We start from the raw sequence: 16,998 nt of genomic DNA, 5'->3' as shown, positions 1-16,998 counted from the left end.
GGGAGCAGCAACATGTGCGAGATACAATCATCGTGAACATCTTTTGATGGGTAGAGAAAGGAAGGAGGAACAGGCTAATTTTGTGTCCTGTGTTTTTAAATACAATGCCCATAACTGCTATAATGGTGCAAGTGATTAAAAAATATTTGTACATTTTTCAAGCTCTTCCAGTGTTTAGGGATTCAAAGATATTATTTCCATATAAATGTAATACTAACCTGAAAGATCTTTTTATGCTCTGCTACAGTCTGGTGTAAAGAGGGACAGGTAAGGGTGGCTCAGGGGCGCATAGGAGATGCGGGCATTGCTCCGTTTGTTCTCTGATGATTGAGACCTCTGATTTTTTTTTTTTTTTGTCAATACACAGAAGCATATTAAATTGAAGTCTGTGACCTCTTGTACTTCTAGCAATATCATCTATGCTCTGATGTGCCTGTACAAATTGTTATATATTGGACAAACCTCTAGACAGCTTAAAACTATATTAATTGAGCACAGGCACTGTCTCTGTTAAGAAAATTACAGAGCCACTTGTTGAGCACTGTATTGCTAAAGATCACAGTTTTTCAATGTTTGAGCGTGTGGTACTAGAATGCATTTCTGAGGAGGAAAAAATTGAATAACGTTGAATAACGAGGAAAGAATAACGTTGGATCTTTAATTTACAGACTGTAATCCCTCGAGCAGTTTCCTGATTGGTTGTGAGGTCACTGTAGCCTGGTTTGATTGTATTTTTTTTCAGCATTTTCTGTCAGTTGCTGCCATTTTGAATCATCTGCTGTTGTGCAGTTTTCTTGTGGATGTCTCCTGAAGACGCGAATTGCAAAACACGGTACTCCTATCGAGATACAGTGTGCAGGATTTGAGTGCTAAGAAGAGGAATGGCTGGTTTTGCTGTTATGTCTAGTACTGGGTTTTTTCCTGCACATTTATAAACTTGAAAGAGAGTGTGTTACTATTTTTTCTGATCTACCCGAGGGTGGTTTCAGACTGTTTTGCTGCATTGAAGTTGTTTCTTGAGTGGAGTTTTTTTACTTATGATTAAGCTGCACTTGCAATTTTTTAGCTTATGCTATATTAGTTTTGTGCAGGATGTACTGAGGTCTTCTCCACTTTTTATGTTAAATTTGCAGCTTCAGTCTGTTCCCTCCCTGCGGAAGAGAGTAGAGTGTTTGCTGTTTATATATTTTCTGGGTTTTTCTGACTCTTGCCATGAAGATATTTTTCTGTGTGTTAAGATTTCCTAATTTCCTCATTTTGCCAGCATCCTTTGAAGATATCTCGGTCAAAACCATGCACTTTTGTTCACTTCTCTTGAAAAGTAATCTTAGGTCTACCCTGCCCAGCTCCCAACAAATCCATAAACTGAGATTCTAGAGCGCAGTATACATCTGGGGATTCTATCCATAAACTGGAGAATGATTCTGAAAAATTTCTTACCTAAAAACCTCGAACCTCCATGCTGCACCTTCCCATGTTGTTGGTGCCTCTATGACAGCCTGTTTCTTTTCTTTAAAATCTTAAGTAGGTGATGCATGAGGCCTTCCACATTCCCATAAGGCAAGCAGGTGTCCCAAGTCCCAAGTGATCATCCAGCTCTTTACATTTCTTATGATCAATCTTCCAACTGCAATAGCAGTCCTAGCCCTTCCTTCTTGAGTCTGTGCTCGAGAAGGACATTCTCAGTTTGAGAGCATATATTGCATCCCCAGGAGGGCAGGTCCTAACTACACCAGTGCTTCATGCAGTACTAAAGAGATGCTCTCTTTCCAGGCAACTATGTTCCTTCAAGGTATCACAGAGGGTATCATATTAGAGGCAGTATTGGTAAGTGTCTTTGAAAGTCTCCTTTATACACTTGTATAGTTCTGTTTCTGCCTCTGTTCCTTTAGCCTCCAGAATTAGACTTGTTTCCTGAGGGCCAAGAGTTCTTTGCCAGTAGGTAATCATACATGTGGCCCTTGGTGCAAAAAACAGAATAGTTCCCATCTTAATGTTGCTCCTTAATTATTTAAAGGAGGCTTAATTTGATTTTAAGTCCCTTAAATGTACGAGTATTTGTTGTATTTTGTTAATTTGTCAGGGAGTTGCAAAAAGTCTATGGTTTACCTGTTGAAGTCAGGGTTAGCAACTAGTGACTGTATTTCAATAATTGATTTTTGTTGTGAAACAGTTTTCTTCCTAACTTGTTAATTGAGGTAAAAAAAAAAATATATATATATAAACTGAAGACTTGGCCATGATTAGATGGAAGCTGGAGAGGGAGGGTGGGAATCAAACATCGCTGATCACTATGGGGCAAATTCCTTAAGTGCCCAAAAGTTAGGCGCTGATATAGGCACCGTTCAGTGCGATTCAAGTACAGCTGGCTGCTGTTTAGTGAATCACTCTGAGCGGCACCTATTTGGGCACCTGTTTTGGAGGTGCCCAATAAATAGGCCAGCTCTAGGCACAACTAAAAGTAAGGCGGCCATGTGAGCACTTAAGCACGCTTAAGAGGCGCCTAACACAAAGCCATGCCCATGCCTAACATGCATAGCACCTAATTTTTTGGAAGGCCGCCTAAATTTGTAGAGGTGCCTTGTTTCAATTATTGCTGATTAAAAAGCTTAATTGATCTTATTCAATTTAGATAGGCGCCTATCTAGTTGGATGCCTTCAAAATACGTGCCTAACATTAGGCGCCGGTTACAGAATTTGGGCCTATGTCCCTCTCACATCAAGACAATGCATTTTGCAAACTATTTCACCCAGTAAACAAACACTTCATCATACTCTTGCCTTCAGGATAATTATTTCTAACAAACTAATTTGATCCACATTGCAAAGAAATGGATAGATAGCACTCTCGACTATTCTCCCTTTCTGTCTCTAATAATACTTCAGTTAGCACCTTATGAAATCAAACACCCTAGCAATGACTCTCCATGGTTGGAACTGGGAAGAGAGTGACAGAGCAAGCAATTTTGGAAAAGCCTATTCTACAGTAAAGCGCCATTTTACCCCTGAATAGCTTTGAAAATTGGTCACATTAGAAAGGGAGAACACTAAGAGCAAACACTAGAGCAGGAAAACACAAGAAATAGGGCTATGGTATGAATGGATGAGCCACAGGAAGCACGTTGAAGAATCAAGACACCACCTTTCCTTTATAGAACACTAGCTGATCACCCGGCGTTGCTCGGATATTCCAATCTCACATATCCCAATCTCAGCAGTAAGAATGACATAGCCCTCTCTATGTCTCAGCAAGCCCTAAAACTATGAATTAATCCAGGGGTGGGCAACTTCAGTTCACAAGGGCCACAATCTAGTCAGGTTTTCAGGATTTCCCCAATGAATATGCATGAAATCTATTTGCATGCACTGCCTCCATTGTATGCAATAAGATCTCATGTATATTCATTGGAGAAATACTGAAAACCTTACTGGATTGCGGCCCTCATTACCCACCCCTGGATTAGACACTTATCTTTCATATCCTGTAGTTGGGCCTGCTGGTGTACTGTCTCTGAAGCTCTAGATGTAGCAGCTCTCTTTTTCATATCCTATAGTCAGGCCTTATGATGCTGGACTGTCTCTGAAGCTCTAGATGTAACTTTGATTGCACTTGGCCAATTACATTACATTTCCTTGGAGGCATTGTTACAGCAATGACAGCACAGCACAGTGTGACATCATTCCCCAAAGCAATATTTTTCTTTTTCGATGATTCTTTACATGTCACCCCCCTTCCCACCCCACAGTATTTTTTCCCAGATAGTAATTGATATGTATACCAAGTTTGGTTGAAATCTGTCCATGCGTTTTGGAGTTATGCTGGAACGTACATACATACATCAGATTTTATATATATATAGACTAATGTAATTGGGTACAGTGTATATCTATGCAGACTCCAGTCATGGTACATGGGCTTGTTGTGCCACTGGGGCTTGCGCACATCTGAGAAGCTGAAAGTTATGCCATCGGTAGTTTTACTACCAGCAGGGTCTCCCGAGGCAGACAGGTTTCAGCAGAGATGTCAGACTAACAACTGACCACCCATCTAGGCAACAGCAGACAGGCAGTGTTGGAGGTGAGGGATTGCATTTGATGCGATAGCATCAAATTTATACTACACAGAAGGCCCAGCAATCTACTTCTGCATTCTGCCACGAAAACTTGATGTTCATCAAGTCACTAGGACTCAAACATGAGTCGATGGCACCTATCATATACATGCAGAATGAGCAGAACATGCAGAATTCTGCAAAAATGGCAGCACTGGGTTTCTAATCAGTCTCTCTCCCCCTCTCCTGTAGAGATTATGCAGGAAGAGGAGTCTCTTCCTTCTCCTCTTGCTGGTCCTAGACCCAACTGATTATGTGAACCATGCAGGCATCAATAAAACTCATGGTTCAGATAAACGGTCATGCGTAGGGATGGCAGGGGGAAAGGAAGTGACCCAATGTTCAGAAGTCCACTTCCTCCTCCTCTTGCTTCATGATTTCTGGGGGGAGAGGGAGGGAGTGAGCAGCTGATACTGGCTGAGTGGTAGTGGAGGGAAGTGCAAGTAGAGTGTGTGTCATGTGGATGAGAGGGAGGCAGAGCAAAGTAAGAATGTCAAGGGGAGGGTGGGGCTGGAGGGGAAGAACAAGGGGACTGTAGCCATAGGGAAGGTGATGGTGTGTCATGGGCCTAGTGTCTTGGGCAGAAGCAAATCCTAGTTGCTCCTTTCCTTTCCAGCACCATAATCCTAAATGGCACCAGCAACCTCTAGATGTAGTGTAACAGTTCTGCTGCTAGAGGTCCTATTTCCATACAGGGAGATTTTACCGGCTTATTACTGTGTACATAGTGTTGCTTTAAGTAGTGCTGTGTTAGGGGAAGAAAACCTGCGTTAGTGCCCTTTAAGCCCCCTTAAGGGGAAAATAATGAGGGTTATTGCCCTAACACAGCTTGATAACTTCCCTCCTTTGTTTCAAATCAAATGATGATTTTGACATGCCAGTTCACCTTGTGTATTTGTGTTGCAATGGGAGAATGCGGGGGGGGGGGGGGGGTGTAGAAATTGTGTTAAAATATATTTTCATTTAATACAGAGTGAATCTATTGTAGAGGCATTATCCAATAGCATATATATGGTCTTTTGCTAAATATTCAGCCCAGTCGAGGTATTCCTTTCAAAGTGTTTACAAACTCAATACTCTTACCTTACCTTTCACTGCACGTACATTGAAAACCCATGTACTAAAGGTATCTCTAATCAATACCAGTAAGTGTTTGAAAGACTAGAGGAATAACTCTGCCAGTTCTTTTGGTCTTAAGCTGTTGCTATTTTACCTCCGACTGCTAGAGCGTGAAAAAATGGACTACTCCTCCCTGAAGGATCATGAATTAATCAGAACCTCTTTTATAGAGATGTCTGACAGAATGCTGGATTGTGCTGACAGAACTCTAATACTGCTCTCTGCTCATTCTGCAGTTACAGCCAAGTGGTGGGGAACCAAAAGGGTAGACTATGCCTTGTACTGCCCAGATGTTCTGACTGCATTTCCGACAGTAGCTCTTCCCCACCTCTTTCATGCCAGCTACTGGGAATCTACGGATGTGGTGGCATTTATCCTGAGACAGGTATTCACACTCGATTTAGACAACACATTTACTGCCTGCTTTTTCTTCTTTTCTGAAACTCTCATCTCTTTCCTTCAAATATTTGATAACACCCACTCTTTGTAAAAATAATTTGTTGGTTTTTTTTTTCATAATGTGTGCTGAAGTGCATTTGATGTGATTTGGGAATGGTGGAGGGGCAGGATTAGTAGAAGCTGATATACCATACTAATGTTTTTTGGACATTTTGGACACATTCTGTTTCCACAGTCTACACTTTCCTCCAGTGCTGTACATTACTGATTTGATTATATTGGGGGGGTGATATTCAGCCCATGGCATAAGTGCTTCCAGCTGTAGGCTGATCTGTCCTTGGATAGTCAGTGGAACATTTGTAGCCCCCAGCATGGAATATCTAGCTATGTCTGCTGATCTGAAAATTAACCAAACACTGGCCGATATTCAGACTGGTACCTGGTTAACTTGATACACAAGGTTAAGACAATTGTTTTGCTGACCTGCCCCAAACCGTGACCTGTCAAATGCACACACGACAGTTGCGCCCCGACAAATGCGCTCCATATAGCAGATACTATTTTGTCTTTTTGAGGGTTACAAAGTAAATTTTCTATACCGTTCTCCCTTGGGACCTCAGAACGGTTTACATGCATTTATTTATTCAGGTTCTCAAGCAGTTTTCCCTCTCTCTCCCAGCGGGCTCACAATCTATCTAACGTACCTGGGGCAATGGGGGGATTAAGTGACTTGCCTAGGGTCACAAAGAGCAGTGTGGGTTTGAACCCACAACCTAAGGGTGCTGAGGCTGTAGCTTTAACCACTGCGCCATACTCGCCCCCTTTAGGGGAGGAATCCACCCCACCCCCCACTACACTTAAAATATTCACTTGGTATCTAGTGTTAGGGTAAGGTTTAGATGAGGATTATGGGAACCCTAAAGGGTTCAAACAAAACAAATACTTTATCTCCTTCTGCAGAGGGGGCGAGATTACCATCAATACCATAAAATAGTGGAGAAAAAGACCTCATTCAATACGAGAAGCCCATCAAGCAGCAACCAGCTGCATTAGTGAGTAAGCCCTGAGTTCATCATAAGTCAAACAACTCCACAAAATCGTACGTATTGGTTTAATCTCCCACCAACTGCAGGGACAGCCAAAGTAGAAAAACACAAATTAAAAATTCAAACTCCAATGAGATGTGAAAAAAATCAATATCTGTTTCCTTTCACAGAGGAGGCCAGGCTACAGAAAAATGTTCCAAACAAACTCGCAAACTATTTAGAAACAGAGCAAAACACCAAAACAGTCCATGTAGTCCTCGACAGCAAAAAACATCAATATTACAAAAACAGTAAAACACAGTCCATTTATTCCAAAACTGTAGATGTAGCAGAAAACTATTCCAAAAAATAAATTTAAATAGTACTTAGCTGAAGAGGAACCAGCATCCAGTATTGCAAGTGCGTCTGTCATAGAGCTGAAAACAATGTAACTTGAAAGCCCAATGACTCTTACTCCCAAGGAAACGGCTTGCTGAAAAGCATTGAAAAATGTAAGCCCCAAATCCCAACAGGAGACCCCTTTTCGCTATTGCGTCTTCAGGGGAGAGTCCACATACTCCAGTGACATCTCGGAGACAGTCTCTCTAGTACACTGGCTCAAAAGAAATAACTAATATACTCACAACCACGAAGAAACTCTTCCACTCGATTGCATGATTGAGGCCAGCTGGGGCCATTGAGCCAAGCGCAAAGATCCAGCGCGGCTCTGTCATCACCTCGTCGAGCTGTCAGTTGAACCTGCTCCAGCACTATACATTTAAAGGCTGCCAAAGTAAGTTGGCTCTGCACAAAGTGCTCAACGAGCAGTTCCAAAAGCTTTTTTGTAGCAATACAATGGCGATGTTCCGTGAGACACATCTTAAATTGTCGGGATGTCTGACCCACATAATAAAACCTACAAGGACATATCAGTACGTACACAACCTTTTCAGATGTGCAGGTAGTGTTTGTTCTCAACTCAAAGGTCTTATTAGCGTGAGAATCGTTTAAAATAGCTCCATCCAGCATCATAGGGCAGGCTTTACAATGTCCACAACTATGGTGGTCGGACCATATGTTCTCACTCGTTTCCCCTTGACTATGATGAACTGGTGGGCATGGATGATCACTAAGATTCCAATTTCTGTTGTATGAAAATACATATTGTAGCTCCCTAAAAGCTGGATGAACAGAGAGCACATGTAGATGACGTTTTACAATATTATACTTCTGAACACAAGTAAGTATGCCCTTATCTTCATGGGACTTATATTGTAAAAGTGGTCTCTGTGGTTCCATCTTGCCCTTTTAGCAGCCTCAGAGACAATGGCTTCTGGGTAGCCACGTTGTTGAAGTCTCAATTTGAAGTCATCAGCATGCCTATCATATTTAGCCGTACTGGAACATAAACGGCGATGCCTCAAAAACTGTCCAAATGGAACTTCCATTTTAGAGTGGTGCGGGTGCATACTGGTGCAGTGGAGTAACGTATTGCAGTCAGTGGGTTTACAGTATACTGTAAACATACAGCTATCCCCTTGAACCTGGATTAAGATGTCCAAAAATGAAATTTCCGTTTTACTTTGTTTCAGCTCAAATCGAATAGAGCCATGGCAATTGTTTAAATAACTGACAAACTCCTCGAGTTCATCACTAGTGCCAGTCCATAACAACAGGATGTCGTCAATATACCTCCACCAATCTTGTACTCTTCTAAAACCTGCAGAAGAATAAACCCACTGATCCTCAAACTGAGACATGAATAAGTTAGGGTTCCCATAATCCTCATCTAAAGCGCATTTGATGGGGCACGATCGATGGGGCGCAATTGTCATGCACGCATTTGTCGGTGTACCGCCCCAAACCTAGATGGATAGACCTGGTGGTCCAGCAGTTAATGGAATTTGCTCGGAGGAAGGGAAAGTTAGTAGTGGAGTCCCTAAAGGATCAGTGCTGGGGCCGATGTTAGATAAATAACATGAAAATTAAAGTACCACATACCATTCTTGAGCTATTTTAATGGATTCTGAATCTGGAATAGCTGCCACCCACAAACTACAGGGCTCCTTTTTCCTATAATACTTTTTAAATTACTGAAATGCTACTTAATATCATTCTTCATAAAGAACCATCCATGCACATAATTCTGTACAATATCCTTTCTTTGATACAATGCTGTTCCCTCAACAAGAGTTTATAATGTATGTTTCAGAATTCAAACAACTTGTTCAAAATCACACATTAAGTAGTAGTGGAAGAATTTGAACCTGGGTTTCTACTTACATTATTTTGCCTTTATTTGGTTACATGGCCAGATTCTTGAAACCAAGATTATGACCTGGATTTTTCTTTATAAAGAGTATTTCTCTCATAAACACAAAATAAGAGAAAATTCTTTATAAATCATGCCCATACAGTCTTATCAGCTTTCCTGCTACTCAATAGCTATAGATGATAAAACTTTCTACTTGACATCTGTCTTTCTTAAATTACTGCACAGCCTCAGCCTGCCCTTTTCTTTCTCTCAAAGGATTTCCTAAGATAGATATTGAAGTGAATGGAGTTCAACCCATCTCCTCATGCACCGACAATATCTCTCAGTACTGATAAATCTGACATTTTCATTCACAGAGCTCTTCTCTGGAGTCTAATTTGGTCTCTCTGCCTTCATCATGTTTAACTGCCTGTATGTGGCAGGAATAATGGCAAATTGCCAACCAGTGTTTAAGCTTGAATGACTATAACCTATGCAGAATGGAGGGTGAAGCTCTGGCCATCTTGTTGGGCAGACTGGATGGACAGTGCAGGTCCTTATCTGCCATCATTTGCGCACTAGTATTGTGAATATGAGCAGTTTTATCTGTGGTTAAAATAAGGCATCTAGGATAGGAATGAACAAGAGAATACACTAAAGAAGATTTTTGGAATACATGCTCTCCTATTACACCAGTGGCGCAGTGAGGGTAGGAGGTGCTCTAGGCACTGGTGTGTCCCCCCCCTCAGCAACCTCGTGTTTGATCCCCCACTCCTTCCATACCAAAGCCCCCTCGCCCTCCCCTCTCTCCCCTGCTCCTGTACCAAGTGTGGAAGGGGCAGAGTCAGTGGATGGATCAGTAAGCGAGTACAGCAGACGATATAGAAAGGAGGTACTAAGATCACTCTGAAGAAGCTTCAATATATATATACTGTATATATGCTTTTGACTTCTTTAAATGCACAAGAATAGGGTGCTCCATGAAGGATTCCTGCACTAGAGGTGTTTAGCGCTTATTTAGATGTTGCAGTTGCTGCAAGCGAGAAAGCCCAGAGTGAAACCAGGGTTGAGATGGACAGTGGAGAAGAGAGAGTTGTAGTACATACAGGTCGAGGGCAGTACAGAGATTCTTGTCCCAAATAGAAATCTGATCAGCCAGGATGAGAGAAGGATAGTCTGACCTCCTATGCAACTTCTTTAAATTAGATCTCTCTCATTTTTTTTACTTCTACTCTGTCTTATCTATCTATATGCGCCATCTTTGCTTAAATCCTATGTTGTCTATTAAAATGTTTTACCATGTATAGTATTGACATTATAATGTAGCTTACTATGCCATACTTTGTAATTTGAATATGTTTACTGCCGTAATTGTCTGTTGCTTATGTTTGACTTATTGTTGCTGTACACTGTCTTGAATGAATTCCGTCAAAAAGGTGGTAAATAAATACAAATAAATAAATATTACTTTGTGTAGAGAATAATAATAACAGTTTATATACTGCAGGACCGTGAAGTTCTATGCGGTTTACAATGATTAAAAGATGTTACAGATCGAGTAGATTTAACAAAGTTAAGGGTTAGTGATTAACAGTTCTGGGGATCAGTTGTTGTGGACTAAGATTGTATAGGTCAGTTACCTAAATACTTCAAGAACAGATATGTTTTTAGGTGTTTCCTAAATTCCCCATAAGTAGTATGCATAAGCAGTTGTTCCAGATCTTTACCCCATAATAGTGCTTGATGTGAGACAGTGGTTCAGATGTAGTGGCTTCTGACATTGTAAAGTTATAATCATCAGATAGCCAATGAAGTTTCTTCAGTAGAGGCCTTTCACTAGCCTTACCTTTCTTTCATATTACAAAATTCCCTGCCTAATTATGACTTATAAGTTTTGTTAAGCTGACCAACTCAGCCCATTTAAATCTCATGGGAGCATCAAAACCTGGGTAAAAGCGATAGTTCTTCAGTACGAAGGACAGCAATGAAAGCTCTGCTCTAATGCCCATCAATTTAGATACTCTGCTCCATACGTGAAAAACAAGATCACTCTTTGGATGTGCTGCAGTTTCTGCTTTGATCTCATCCCAGAGAAAAAAAGAACAGAACCCAGTTGAAAAATAGAACTCTTCCATTGTTTAACTCTACCCAATGCTAGCTCTCCTCTTCCTCCTTATACCATCCCACTGCAACCCTTATCTTTATCACCAAACAGTATTATTTAAAACTATAGAGCGACATCCCACTTATCTCTGTTGACATTGATATTAAGGCTAATGAGAATCTAGGCCTCATCCCTCTCTAAATATTCTCCAATGTCACCCTGTTTAGATCTCTAAAGAAGGGAATCAGGAATTTTCCAAGGCAACAGGGAGAAAATGAATAGTAGATATGGACAATATTAATTTTAATTACTTTTTCCACCTAAACAAATCCTTTCATGTGCTATCCAACAACAGAAAGAAATGTATATCATATCTCCCCACCCTCACCTACTAGTTCATAGAGCACCATTATCCCTACATTTGACAAAAATTTGACTATGTTTAATAAGAACATAATAGCCATACTGGGTCAGGCCAGTGGTTTATCTAGCCTAGTATCATATTTTTCAACCGTGGCCAATCCAGGTCATATGTACCTGGGAGAAACTCAAATAGCAACTTTCCATGGTACTGATCCCAGGGCAAGTAGTGGCCTCCCACATGTCTGTCTCAATAGCAGAATGTGGGCTTTTCCTCCAGGAATTTATCCAAACCTTTTTTAAAACTAGATATGCTAAATGCTGTTATTACATCCTCTGCCAACGAGTTCTGGAACTTAATTATTCATTGAGTGAAAATATATTTCCTCCTATTTGTTTTGAAAGTATTTCCATGTAACTTCATTGAGTGTCTGCTAGTTTTTTTACTTTTGAATTTTGTTGAAAGGCAAATCTATTTTTTAAACCCTCTTGAATGGTAATGCCATGGATTTACCCTCATTTAATCTGTACCCAGAGATCTCACTTCCTCCAAAGAACAACTAGAAACAACTGTGTGATCTGTGTACAGAGACATTTTGAGTAGAAGCTCCCACCTATCTTGTCATCATTAACTGGGTTTGCATGCTTTGGGAACCATGTTCTTAACTGTCACATGGTGGTGATGGCCAATGCACTTATTAAACCACTTTGTAACCACAGAGAGATGGTATATCAAGTCCCACCTCCTACCCCCTCCTTTTTTAGTCAATGACATATATTAATCTCCTCTTCTCATGAGATGATATACAGAGAATAGTTAAGGTCTGGAACATGTTGCCAAAGGTTGTGGTAAGAGCAGTTAACGTAGCTGGTTTTAAGAAAGGTTTGGACAATTTCCCGGAGGAAAAGTCCATAGTCTGTTAGTGAGAAAGACATGGGGGAAGTCACTGCTTGCCCTGGATCGGTAGCATGGAATGTTGCTACTCTTTGGGTTTTGGCCAGGTACTGGTGACCTGGATTGACCACCGTGAGGATGGGCTACAGGGGTTGGTAGCATGGAATTTGGCTACTTTTTGTTTTTTTGCCAGGTAATAGTGACCTGGTTTGGCCACCATGAGGATGGGCTACTGGGCTAGATGGACCATTGGTCTGACCCAGTAAGACTATTCTTTTGACCAAATATAATCTTCCTTACTTAAATGATATCAGTTGCATAAAACATTTCCTTTGTTTCATTTCTTTGAATCTCCTTCAGCGGTATTTTTTCCTTTAGTAAATCTTTGTGTAATTTGCTCAGTCTTGGCTAGGCATATCTGGGAAAGATTAAATTTCAGGTCTCTCAATACTCTTGGGTTCGCATCATACTTTTTATAGTCAGTGTATTTGTTGTTAAATATCCCCATCTTTGGCAGCTGTCTGGAGCTGTTCTGTTTTGAACATGACTTCCTGCAGTGTCCGTGGAAAGAAGAGAGAGCTACTCTGCTACTGGTATATCAAGGAAGACATTAAGGGCAGTTCAGGGCTCAGGAGTCAAGAGGGGGGGATCAGAGCACTGAGGCATTAACTGTTGCTCCCTCTGCAACCTTAAGACAGCTTGGCTGTGGTAACTGGAATACGTTGCTTTCCTAGCCTCAGAATGAAGCAACCTTTTGGTATCTTGGTCATTTGGTTTATATTGTGATGAATCTTTGTTCCACAAACTATTAATTTGCTATCAGATACAATAGTACAGTATAAGGTTCTCTGTATATATTTATACAGTATAAACAGTACAAAATAACTTTTGTCGAGCCTTTTTCTCCCTTCCCCTATCTCTGTCCATCTACTAGCGAGACAGTATTTCAGATTCTTCATCAGTATCTAACAAGTGTGCACTGGCGTTCTCTCAGTTTGCTAATGTGGTGGATAGACTTGTTAATTGCTTATGTAATTAATCTGCTAATTCAAATCAAGTCAAATTAAAAACCACTTGGTGCATTAAAAAAATACATTCAAAACAGGATGTTAGAGTATGTGTAATGGACTAAACAACCTCTCAACACCCACACTAGAAGACCGGACGTGTCTATACTTCAGTTGTATTGATCAGATTTCATTTTCTGACACAGTAGTTCTTAAACCTGTCCTCGGGGATCCCCAGCCTGTCAGGATTTCAAGATATCCCTAATGAATATGCATGAGAGAAATGTGAATGCCTACTTTATAGACAAATCTCGCTCATGCATATTCAGTAGAGGTAGACTGGAGGGTCCCCCAGGACAAATTTAAGAACCACTGCTCTATCACTTGTACATGCATTTCCCTTCCTAATTCATCTAATCTTCCCCTTTGAGCCTAGATGGGGTCCCTTTTTTCCCCCCAATTCCTCCTTTTCTGAGCATCTTTTTCTTGGAATAAGGTTGGTTTAGTATCTCTCCATCTTTTCCAGCAATCCTGAAGAGAAGAAGCACTGTTATCAGGCTTGAGGAATCCATCCATTCTTCCTCTTCCCTCCAAGGAAAATGAGTGCATACAGAATACTCTCCTCTCCTGATTGGTGCATGGCAAAAATTTTGGCACTTACATGTATATGCATACATATGCTGGTATTTTGGTAATTTAGCTATGTTCTCAGTGCTAAAATGTTGCTACCCTCTATAAAATTAGCCCCTTAATGTATGAATTAGTGTGTATTCTTTGAGCACAGTAACTTAGCACAGTGGCATGACAGTGAACATTAATTCCTGTTTGTTAACTGTGTGCTGCATTGGAGTAGGTTGTGGGCAGTGGTGTAGCGAGCGTGAGAGATGTCCAGGGCAGTGCTGCTCCCCTCCCTCCCCCCCCCCCCCCACCGCTCCTTCCCTGCAGTACGTGCACTCCTTCTCTACCCCGTATCCATTTTAACTTCCCTGGTATGAGCAACATCACCAACTCGCTGCCCACATCGGCGTCGGGTCTCCCTCTGACATCACTTTCTAGGCGCGGGACCTGGAAGTGATGTCAGAGGGAGAGCCAATGTTGGCATGAATAGCAGATTGGAGTTGCTGCTCACGCTGGCAAAGAGAGAGAGGTACAGTGGAGGAAGTAAAGGTGCATATTCAGTAGGAGGAGGGCGGAGGGGTGCCGGTGCCCTCACCAAGACGGTGCCCAGAGTGGAGCCTCCTCTCCAAACTCCCCCGCCCTTACTACACCACTGATTGTGGGCAGAGAATGGCTATGGACTGCAAACTGGAGAATGGTCACGAGTGGTGTTCCGCAGGGGTCAGTACTCGGACCGCTGCTGTTCAATGTATTTATAAATTATCTAGAAACAGGGACGAAGTGCGAAGTAATAACAATCGCAGACAATACCAAACTATTTAGTGGAATTAGGAATATAGAGGACTGCGAAGACTTACAAAGGGACCTGAACAAACTAGGAGAGTGGGCGACGAGATGGCAGATGAAGTTTAATGTAGAGAAATGTAAAGTCTTGCATATAGGAAGCAGAAACCTGAAGTACAGATATATGATGGGAGGGATGGTAATGGGTGAAAGTACCCAAGAAAAGGACTTGGGGGTAATAGTGGACAAGACAATGAAGCCGTTGGCATAGTGCGCAGCGGCCTCTAAGAAGGCTCATAATGGAAAAAAAAGTAAGGTTGAGTGGTAGGTGCCTATACCTAGGTGCCTAACATGATGTAGGTGTGGTTCAGGGTGGATCAGGAGTGTTTTTTTAAGATAGGTGCTGCTAGGTTTCATTAGGTGCTTGGCAATATCTCAGAGAAATATGCAGCGACTACGAATGGTTCAAAACGCGCCGATCAAATTGATTTTTGGATTGAAGAAATATGACCATTTAACGCCTTCTTTTCGGAAGCTGCATTGGTTGCCGGTGGAAGCGCGGGTGAAGTTCAAATTTGGTTGTTTTTGTTTCAAGGTTCTGTTTGACCTTACCCCTAAATACTTAATCGATCTATTTTCCTTTGCAACAAATAAACACAGGAGAAGTTTGCATTTGAGCTTCATCTTCCGCCTGTTAAAGGTTGTAAACTTTAAAAAGATCATCAACACCTCTTGTCATATCAGGTGGCATTATGGGGCAAGGATCTGGAACATTTGATCATGTCTTCCAATTCCTATGCGGAATTTAGGAGACATTTAAAGACATACTTGTTCTCTAAATACTTGGGTAATTAGTCTGAATGTCAGAGATATCGCAAACTTAACAAACTGCATAGACTTTTACAGTCTTATTTTCTAATTATTTGGGTATTTAATTTTCATTTAATTGTACTTCCCATCTTTTATAAACCACATAGAACTTCATGGCCCTGCGGTATATAAGCTGATTGTTATGTTAGGTGAGGTAGACCCTGGCCTATATTAGAGACGCCTACAACTCAGGTGTGATTCTGTTAGCGACGTCTAATGCGTGATTGACACGTTTAAGCATCTGCATTGTAGGTGCCTATAAATATAAGCATCACTAACAGAATTTGGCCTTTAATGCACAGTACTTACAATGTGCCATTACTTGTGCAGTTAGCAAGGGTGCCGCTTAAAATTGAAAACGCGTTCACACTAGCTGCAAACAGTTTTAATACACCGTAAAGTTCAGTTGAGTATCGGCAGAGGACATGCTTGGCACGTCCGCAACAATTAGGCCTGGATTTTCTAACCAGCGCTGATTTTAAGTTCGGTAAAAAAACAACAACAAAAAACCCGCTGTTCAAATGACATTTTTAACTGAGTTTCAAGGTGCCGTAATTGTGCCTCCATAAGCGCTTTAGGCTGCCTAATGCCACTATGGGCATGGCTAATGCAAGAAGTGGCATTAGGTGGCCTAAAGTGCCTACATAGGCGTGATTCATGACAAAGGTAGGCTTGGAAAACCCTGGCCATAGTTTCCGCCGCTGTTCTTTCACAGAGGCACGATTCTCTATATGGTGCTATTGTGGGATTGACACGCGATTGGCGGCTGCTTTTTAGGTGGCCGCCGATATTGGCATCCTGTAGAGAATACAGGCCTTACTGCATAGCCTTTTCATTTACCACAGGCAATAAGTGTAATAACTTAATGTGCTTTAGTAATGCACTCTTCACTCATGATTTCCTAACCTGCTATCATATCACCTGTGTCTTTTCTCCAAACGGAACAGTCCAAACTTGTTTAGCTTCTGCAAGAGGAAGGTCTTCTAGCCCCCTTATTATTTTTGTAATCCTTCATTGGACCTTTTCTAGTTGTGCTCTATCAGTTTTGAGATGGCGCAACCAGAACTGCATTTATTGACTTGGAGTGACAGTGGCAAAGCGAGGGTGAGAGGCGCCCGGGGGTGGTGGCACCCCTCCGCTCCTTCCATGATACTCCCATCGCATGCGCCCCCCCCTTCCCCCATAGCTCAAGTTGTTCACTGCCGCAAGCCAACAAGATCGTCAACGTGCTCCTCGCAACCCCGTCATCTCTCCCGCTAACGTCACTTCCTATGTGCGGTCCCCAGAAGTGACATCGGTGGGAGAGATGACGCAATTGCGAGGAACATGTTAAAGTCTTTGCTCATGGCGGTGAACAACTAGAGATTTTGGGGAAGGGAAGGAGGGATGTGCATGTGATGACGGGAGGAGTAGGAAGAGGCGGGAGGGGTACAGGTGCCCCTACCAACATAG

General features: G+C 41.7%; 1 protein-coding gene across 9 annotated transcripts in view; it reads left to right on the top strand.

Annotated features, from left to right (window-relative positions):
* The window catches only part of PITPNM3 (PITPNM family member 3), a 407,952-nt gene that overhangs the window by 324,499 nt on the left and 66,455 nt on the right, over positions 1 to 16,998 (top strand). For all 9 annotated transcript variants that reach the window (XR_004537058.1, XR_004537057.1, XM_033921390.1 and 6 more), the window contains one exon: positions 5,468 to 5,616. Coding sequence is in view for 7 of the 9 variants with exons in the window: in XM_033921390.1 (XP_033777281.1) it covers positions 5,468 to 5,616 (149 nt within the window). In the remaining 2 variants the exon portion in view is untranslated. The remainder of the gene's footprint in view (positions 1 to 5,467; positions 5,617 to 16,998) is intronic.

Source organism: Geotrypetes seraphini, chromosome 15 (genome assembly GCF_902459505.1).
Source record: "Geotrypetes seraphini chromosome 15, aGeoSer1.1, whole genome shotgun sequence".
Lineage (NCBI taxonomy): Eukaryota > Metazoa > Chordata > Amphibia > Gymnophiona > Dermophiidae > Geotrypetes > Geotrypetes seraphini.
This window is presented reverse-complemented; position numbering and strand designations above follow the sequence as displayed.